Source organism: Phalaenopsis equestris, unplaced genomic scaffold, assembly GCF_001263595.1.
Source record: "Phalaenopsis equestris unplaced genomic scaffold, ASM126359v1 Scaffold000428, whole genome shotgun sequence".
NCBI classification, from domain to species: domain Eukaryota; kingdom Viridiplantae; phylum Streptophyta; class Magnoliopsida; order Asparagales; family Orchidaceae; genus Phalaenopsis; species Phalaenopsis equestris.
In genome coordinates, this window is record NW_018164869.1 from 6,236,099 (window position 1) to 6,245,705 (window position 9,607).

Below are 9,607 nucleotides of genomic sequence, written 5' to 3' on the forward strand. Positions count from 1 at the left end.
TTTGGCCAGCTCTTGCCTGCAGCATTATTGCAGTCTTCTCTGAGCACTCCAACTTTTCTGAGCACTATCGTTGGCCCTCTGCAGCTTTCCTGCAACCTCCTTGCAGCCTCCTTACAACTTTCCTACAACCTCCCTGCAGTCTTCTTGCAGCTTTCATGCAATTATCAGCCAACCGGTGACTTACAAATTCCTCAATGTCTTAAAATTGAGCTTAGCCCTCGTCCAGACCACTCTCATGCTTCGGCTCTCTCAAGCGTCGGTATTCTCGACTTCAGAGCTCTCAGGCTTCGACGCGCTCAGGTTTCGACACTCTCAGGCTTCGACACTTACGATTTGAGGATTGTTGGAGTTTTTTGGCAAATTGATGCTACATGTCCAATCAGCTCCAGTCTCCAATCAGCATACCGCAACCGATGTTTTCAAATTCAAGTTGAATATGATTTTCAACCAAGTTCAACTTGAGGGGGAGTGCTGAAAGATCTCGAAAAATACTAATGACTATATTTCATATTTGTTATAACTCTATATTTAGAGGGTTATAAATTATATGATGAATCTTGGGAATCTTTATTTATTTCTCTCCTTAATTAAAGAGATTAACTGTCTCTTATATTTTTATTATTATTCATTTCATTTTCTACTGTGTTCTATTTTTATTGTTTTCCTTACCAGTAAGTCTTGTAATGGGTATTTATACCCCTATTTGCATCAATAAATCAAGCCGCATTATACTAAATTTCAAAAGTATTGTTCTAAAAAAATCTTACAACAGTTTTGTCACAATCATCACACTTTAATAAATAAGATGAAAAAAACAGCTTTTATAATTAATGCTGATTTTTCTGCCGTGTTAACTTAAAAATGGCTAGAATACAGGCTAAAAATTTCCTTGCAACATTCGTTTCGGCTAGTAATCCACCTCTAACCTTTTCATAATCTAACCCAGCCATCGAACGACTCATTTCACTCTTCTTCTATTTTCAATTAGGGTTCTTTCGGCAAAGTATTTCTTGACAATGTCCTTTAGCTCTTATGACGTTCGTGACTACTAGTTCTCTTCGGTGGGGTGCTCGCAGCGGTGATAAGTTGGCGGTGCTTCAAGTTTGACAACCCAATCGAATTCTAGTGATGTAACTGTCGTATTTCAATCTCTTAAGGGCTTCTTTCCTTTTTATGCGACGATTTATGTTGTAGAGTATTAACATAATGTGAATGTTTTGAGTGGTGTTAATGTAAATGTATTAATATTTTTTAGATGTTGAGATATATAAATATATAAGAATTGGATGGTATGTATGTAAATGCCCCAATACATTTGCACATACATTTAGGATATCTTCATTCTGTATTTTTATGTTCGTTGAAAGATTTGGATGATGTGAATGTTAAAATTAAAAGTTATAACTATAGATGTATACATGTTAGCACAAAATATATGTGTAGTTGTATATACATTTGGATGATGTGACTGTTAAAATTAAAAGTTATAACTATAGATGTATACATGTTAGCACAAAATATATGTTTAGTTGTATATACATGTGATATTTTTTATGTGATATTTATGATTTGGTTGCTATAACCGTATGTATGTGTGTGTGTGTGTGTTACATACATTTTTTCTTAAAAGGTGGTATGTCTTATGTGATAAATAATAGTTTGGTGTTGCATACATATTAATTTATATAAGATGTCAATTTGAATCTTTTGCACACATAACTATGATTGGAAATATCTATGTATAACTGATGAGTTGAATGCCTTTATCTTTAAATCTCTATATAAGGCGCTAATAATTATCCAAAATTTGAGGTCATGAATTTATAATAAATTGAATTCAGGTAGAAAAAAGCTCATTAATGAGCTCTTAAATGATGTAGAGTATTTTATGCAAGTGATATCACAGCTTTGCACTTATCTTTCAAGGATAAGTTTTAATGTCCATATGTGAAGCACAAATTTCAAGCACTCCTAACATCAAATGAAGTCAAGTTAAATTTATATTATAGAAATTTTCAACCTAATTATTGGTACTATACTACACATAGAGTATGAACAAAATGCTAAGTATGGTCATGATGGCGCTTCATCAAGTCTTGTCCTTCCAACTGAATATGATCCTAACATATGTGAAGAAATATTTTTTGATGCAAATAGAGCTCAATTTGTTGAGCATGTGCCTGAGGATGATCAACTACCAAACATTGAAGCACAAATTCTGCAATTAATTGAATGTACTGCACAACATTCTTTGTGGGAAGATTGACCCGCACATTTAGAGTTATCAACAGCTCTTAGAATGTTGAGCGTTAAATCCGATTACAATATTCCTATAGAGTATTTTAACAAAGTAGCAGTATTAGTGAAGGAGACGAATCCTAAGAGAAATTAAGTTCAAAAGGTTTAGAGAATGAAAAAATCAGTGTTGAAGTAAGTCATTGCGGGCTTATAGAGTTCTCCTCATGTATGCGTTCGGGTGTGTGTGATAATGACATATCTACGTGAGTTTTTTTTTTGTCCTTTGATTTCCTCGGTATGAAAAAAAAGTGTGTTGATGTGTTCGGGTGTGTTTGGTTATGACATCATATGATGAGTTCTAGTTTCTTTGAAGCTCTCTTCTATATGTGTGTGTTCAAGTGTCTTTGGTTATGGCATTTATATGTGGAATTCTTGTTTCTTTTGAACTGCTAAAGTTTTTTTATATTGTTTAGTTGAATTATTTCTTAAAACAGTGAACTTATAGCTAACATATATTGTTTATTTGAATTATATCTACCGCATTTTGGGCATTTTCTCAATGAAACATGTTCTAAATAATACTCCAAATATAATATCAAAATTATGCAGCTTGAGTGGGGCAACGTATGGATTCTATATTTAACTAATATGTTGCCCATGAAGTTAAATCTTGCGATCAATTCTTCTATTATAAACTCCCATCCCTTCCCCTCTTCCCTCCAACCACCGGAGAAGAGGAACCAAACTTGCTCACCTCCAACCATGTCATCCTGCCTAAAAAAGTGCCGGCGAAACTACCGGCGCCTAAACTTAGCTTTGGAGCCTGATCTTCTACAAGAAGAGCAGAACAGCACCCAGACAAAGAAGGCCGCTGCTGCTTCCCGTACCTCAAACAGTTCTCATCCGGTGCTCACTTTCTTCGGATCTTCAAATAAAGAGAAGGCGGCGGCCAAGCCGGAGATGATGAGGTATCTGGAGTACATGAAGGAGGCTGGAACCTGGGAGCCTTCTTCTGCCAGCCCCGCTATATATTTCAAGTAGTCTGCTGATTTCTCTTACGTTTTAAGTAATTCAAGCAGTGTTTTCTTCTTCTTTTTCTTTCTCTTTTTTTTTTGTTTGATTTGAAATTAAATGTAATATTGATAGGTTTTGCGATACAGAGCTAGTAATCTTGTTTGCATGATGAGTTTTAGCTCAACAAATTAGCGAGGAAGAGAATCTCCTACTGAAATTTTAGCTCAAATTATTTGCTTCGAGCATGCGTTACTTTTACATCTGCAACTCTTATATAAAATGTAATAATTTCATAATCAGAAATGTGTGTTTGATTGGTACAACATCAAACCTTCCTGAAATTCAGAATGTTAACTGTATATTTGTTTAAATAATTTATATTTTTCTTAATTCTATAGTCTTACGGGATAATTATACACAAATCACCTGAAATATTGATATTTACAAATTAACCATCGGGCAATTCTCCGATGTATTTAGGTGTGTCACAATCAAACTATTGAAAATTTGATAAAAATAAAAATATGAGTTTGGATTCCGTGAATTTTGATACATGAGTGAGAATTGAGAAATTAGTGAAAGAGGGTAGTTGATATGTAAATGATATGTTTGGGGTGGTCTGTAACCCACATGTTTTATTAAAGTTTATAGTTAATGATTTGTTATTTCAAAAATTTTTGAAGCTATTTCAGAGGAGATTATAGATTATGGTCTGTTTATTTGTAAGTGTTTTAAATTCATATCATTTATTTTGAGATAAATCTAATATTAATCTTCATCAATTTTTCATACATTATCTTATAAATGTAAGAACATTTTTAAATAAAGCTAAAAACTTTAATATTCATCAACATTAATAAATTCATTTAAATATTTCTATCCGATTTCTTATTGCTAAAGAAAACGTTTTAAGGAATTTTACTTTTGGGAAAGATAATCTAAAACATAATATGTATAATTCAAATTCTCAAATTCCCAAATTCTCGATCTCATTACGAGAGGTTACATTCTTAGGGTCTCTTTGGGCTGCCGTTTATTAAAAAATAATTTTGAAGCTGTCGAATAATAATCATATGCTCAAAAAGTTATTCTGACTATTATAATTTTTTTTTCAAGTTAAATCACAGTTAGAAAATTGTTAACGCACCTAGTTAAAAGAAATGAAAAAAAGTATTTTTCAGGAATATTTTTAAAAAAAAGCCGTCAAAACATGATTTATCTAAAAATATAAACACCGCCGCCCCCAAAAAAAATTACCATATCAGTTATAAATGTACATGCTTAAGAATTTATATTAAAATAACCGACACGGCAAGCAACTGCGAAGCACTTATTTTTTGTGACGTGGTATAGATAGGCGTGATTAATATAAACTATTGTACAGCCAAGATAGCTGGGATGAGTTGTCTAAAATACATGATATTGCCGGAAGGCGTCAATTTGTTCTGAATTAATTTCTTACCTAAACGCCCCTATTTTTCTCCACTATTTATTCTCAGTCTGACAAATAAACAAGACTTTGTTTTATCATCAGTATTAAATGTCTCTACTCGTTGACTGATAGCGCTTATTTACTGTTCAAAAAATCGACTTTTTTAGCACGTTTTTTTTATGAATCTCGATGCATCAAATATATTTTAAAATAAAATACGGTTAGTTGATCAATTCCTCTTCTTTTCAATATGGAGGGAATGGTTTCAAACCTTGAAGAATACTGAAATAGATTACATGGTTGTGTGTAGGCTTGAAAAATAATTTAAATAGCCATATTGAGAGGATAGTCCTCAATAAGATAAATTTCTATCCATTAAAAAATAATATTTAAGATAAATTTTTATGATTTAATATTTACTGGTTTAGTAGGATTTTGGTGCTGGTGTCATACTCAATTTTAGATAAGTTTATGATTTTAGACTTGAACATGTCATAAAAATTCTCACTTTCTAATGATGCATTATAGAAAAATATTTAAGATAAATTCCTATTATCCTACAAGAAGTCATCGAGTGTGATTTGCTTAGTGCTTGAAAATTACAACTTAGTTGCGCAATATCAGATTATGAAAAAAAGTGTCTATGACTTTTTAATTTCTTATTGCTATGAATCAATAATTAAGCTCATTTACGAAAGCCTTCAGAAATTACTAGCAGTGTAACAAAGAGAAGCTTTAATAGCAGGCTACATTGACCATTTAAAACATCATTAAAACACATGAGTAGTCTTAAAATCACTCCCAATTTCAATGCAGTTTTTATCGGCCACAAAGAGTTATGTTTCCTCCTATTACTCTGCATAGTGATTTTATTAATCAAGATCCATTATGTCTAATAACTCAGGAATGCTTAATTGAGAGAATTTACATTCAGTAAATGGTAATGATGATTCTATTGTCAATCTTCTTGTGATTTTCCTTATTGATTCTAATTATACTATTAGAAACTCACCAATTGGAGAGTCCTACTTTGATTCAAAATTATGGAAGACCATCTCCTTTGACTAATCTTGAGGTTTCTATTATTTTTTAAGTTGTGGGTCCCTCCTTAGGATCTATCCCTACGCCTAGAAAATGGAGACCAAAAGGGGTTGCTTCTTTTCACTAAGTTTGTTTTCTTTAGTTTTCTATTTTATTATTATTTTTTTAAAATTTATGTGTTGGAATGCTATGAGTTAATGATGATCCTCGTGTTTCAGACTGTAGACAACTTATTATAGGAATTTTAACATGGATCTTATTTGCTTATTGGAAACTAAAATTTCTATTTCTACGACTTCTAATCATTTTCTTTATAATAAATTTAATTTATTCTCTTTTGAAAAAAGTGTTAACTATTTTCATTTGGTCGATTCTGGTATAAGTTGCATTAAATGGATTTCTTCTACTTTTAATATTTATTCATGATATTATTTCATTCTCCTCGTCTATTAGTTTTAGCTTTACCTTTGTTTATGCTGATAACAGTGTTATTCATAGAGTAGATCTTTGGAATTTCTTTTCTTCTTTAGTGGGTAATATACATGAACTTTAGAATGTTTTGGGTGATTTTAATTGCATTAGAAGGCTTAACAAGAAAAGTGGTGGTTCTCCTCCTAATCCCTGTAAACTTTTTTATTTTAATAACTTTGTTTTTAAATTGACCTTCCTTATAATGGTCTTTCTTTTAGTTGGTTTAATCAGCAAAAATATTTCTCTATAAAAATTCTTTTGGATAGAACTTTTTGCAATGAACTTTAGATGTAAAAGTTTTCTAGTTTTTTTTTAGAATTTTGAAACCTTTAACTTTTGATCACTCTATTGCTATTTATTTTAGTAATTTTTCGAAGTTATTTTGTAGGTTATGTATAAAAATTATTGGAGTTGTTGTCATAAGTTTACTTCTCTTGTGAATTTTGTTTGGAGCATTGCAGTAAAGAAAGACCCTCATATTTCTCTCTGTAACAAGTTGAAAAATATTAAAATTGCTATGAAAAATAGTTCTTTGAATTCTAATAAATTTATTACTAATAATATTAAATATTAAAAGAAACAAAAGTTTGTAGTTATGTCTCTTTTGATAACAACCCAAATGATAAATTTATTTTAAAGGAGGCGATTGTTATTCAATCCCAATTAGCTATAATGCTTTAAATTGCGAATAGAAATGGTTAAAACAAAAAGTGAAATACGCTTGGCTTTCTCAAGGTGAGGATAATGTTAAATTTTTGTATCAAAAAATTAAAATTAATGATTGTCAAAAACTTATTAAGGAAAGTTCTACTCATCATTCATTTTTCAATACTCAAGATGATATTTCTAGAGAAGCAATTTTTCTTTTTTCATGAGGCTTTCAATGGTCACTTTACTAATTATGCTTATGACTCCAATGCTTTCACATTAATCATATTTTAAATTCTGAAGAAGGTTATGAACTTATTATGGAGTTTTTGAATGAGAAAATTAAACAAGCTTTTCTCAATTGGGTGTAACAAGTCTCGTGGTCCTGTTGACTTCACGACTAATTTTTAAAGGATATTTTGAAGATTTTAAGAGTTGATTATATTGGTGTTGTTCGTTATTTTCTTATCTCCTCTAATCATTATAATACAATCAATCATGCTAATATCACTCTCATTCCTATGAAAAATCAAGCTCAAAGTTCTTCTAATTTTAAGTCTATATCTCTTTGCAATATAGTTTATAAGGTTATTTCTAAGCTTATCGTGAATAAACTTAAAATTTTCTTTCTAATGTTATTTATCCTGCCCAAGCTTCTTTCATTTATAGTCGTGATATTGCAAATAAAATTATTTTGACTAACGATCCCTTATTTTAATTTTAATTGTACTAATGTTGATAAAAGATTTTGTGTCAAATTTGATTTTAGAATGCTTTTGAAAATATTAATTGTCAATTTATTATTATTTTTTATTAACTAGTTTGGAATTTCCTAATACTTGCATTAATTGGATTGTAACTTCCATATCTAATCTTTAACTTTTTTGTTATGGTTAATAATGACATGAAGAGTTATTTTGTTTCTCCCTTTGATATTATAAAAGAGCGCCATCTATTACTTTATCTTTTTACAATTATAATGAATGTTTTTTTCTTGTCTTATAGAAGCTCATCATTATGTTTTTATCATTTTTAAACATATCATTGAGAGTTATAACATTAATCATTTATTTATGTTGACAATTTATTAGTTTTTGATAAAGGTGGTGTTAATTCTATTAATACTCTCAATTTTTTACTTGATTATTTTTATAAATCTACTAAATTAAGAGCTACAAAACTAAATTTGTTATTCATTTTTCTAAGCCTAATGATTTTAATTTACAGGATTCCTTTTGTCAAGTTAATGGTTTCCATTTAAAACATTACATTGTTATTATTTAGGTGTGTCTGTCAATTCTTCTATGTCACTTGTTGCTTACTGTTTCAAGTTGTGGAATAAGTTACAAAATTGGATTGGTGGTTGGAAGCTTAAAATTTTATCTTTTGCTGATAGATTTCAACTTTTGAAGCGTACTACTTGGAGTTATTTGCATTATTGGTTCATGCTATTAATATTCTTTAAAGTTTAAGAATGAAAATTTCTTCCTTATGTCAAAAATCTCTTCTTAATAGTGGTTCTAATTCTATGCTTTATACTATTTCTTAGCTTAAAATTACTAAGCCTAAGATTTATGGTGCCATTGATTTGCCTAATTTAGACATTTTTGTAAATCTAAAATTATACATAGACAATTTAATTGTTTTTTTTAGCAACTTGGTTTTCTTAATTATTATGAGTCTCTTTAGATTAAGCATATGAGAAGCTTATCTTCTTTTTTAGAAAATTTATCTCAAGTGGTTTTTAAGATTAGGTATTGCCTTCAATTTTAAATTATTTATAATAGTATTTTTTTCTATTTTGGTCATTGGTTGAATATTTCTTCTCTCCTTGAGAAGTTTCTTAATATTATTTTTATTTGGTTTAATCTCCCACCTTTCACTAAAGTGTACAAAGTTGTTTTTAATAATAAATGGGATTTTTTATCTCTTGTAATATTCATGATTTTTTGTTTAAACTTTATTTTTGATATTCCTATTAATAATAGTTTTACTTCTTTTCTTTTGAAGGGTCATGATAAATATATTCAAAAATTCATTTATAATTTGATCTTTGATAGCTCTTTTGTTATTTATTGGAATAATTATGTTTGGTTTAAATGCTACTCTATTAGAAATGCAACTATTACATAAAAAATTTTACATAACAGTCTCAAAATATATGATCTTGATTGTTAGATGTATTATGATTAATAATTCTTGTGTTTTGTGCTTAAATCATAATGAAATTCGTAATCATTATTTCGTTGAATGTAATTTTTCCCATTCTTTATTAAAAAGATGCATTCTTTATGAAAATTTTCATCTTTTAAGTGGCAATATGTTGCATATTCTTTCTGAGGTAGATTCTTTATCCTCTAATATTATTAAGAGATTTTACTTATTGATTGTTCACACTACTGTTTATTATATTTGAAAGAAGAGAAATGACAAAATCTTTAATATTTTTTTTTAGATAATATGATTTTTAATATTCATGAGATCATTAATTAGAAGAGTAGAAGACTAAATTTTAAATATTATATTCCTTCTTTTATTAAAGAGATTTATTTTATTTCATTTTATTGTTTGTTTTAGCTGCCTTGAATTTCTTCTCTTTTATTATTCTTCTTCTTGTTTCTTGGGCTTTTGTGGTTGTTCATATTAGTTTTTCTTTTTTTGTTGAGTTTGGATTGAACTATGATGTTTTTCAGGCACTTATTAAAATTCAATAGTATTTTGAATGTTTAAGCTCTTTTGATTCTAGATATTCATTATATTTAG

At 29.3% G+C, this 9,607-nt stretch overlaps 1 protein-coding gene across 1 annotated transcript; it reads left to right on the forward strand.

Annotated features, from left to right (window-relative positions):
• The first annotated feature begins 2,845 nt into the window (after positions 1-2,845).
• On the forward strand, positions 2,846-3,559 carry LOC110027578. Its single transcript, XM_020729067.1, has one exon. It carries the CDS (start codon positions 2,887-2,889, stop codon positions 3,277-3,279), a length of 393 nt encoding a protein of 130 aa, XP_020584726.1. The 5' UTR covers positions 2,846-2,886; the 3' UTR covers positions 3,280-3,559.
• The last annotated feature ends 6,048 nt before the right edge of the window (positions 3,560-9,607 follow it).

Excerpts from the sequence above, each read along its gene's own strand:
- LOC110027578 (XM_020729067.1), top strand. The coding sequence starts at position 2,887 with ATGTTGCCCATGAAGTTAAATCTTGCGATCAATTCTTCTATTATAAAC.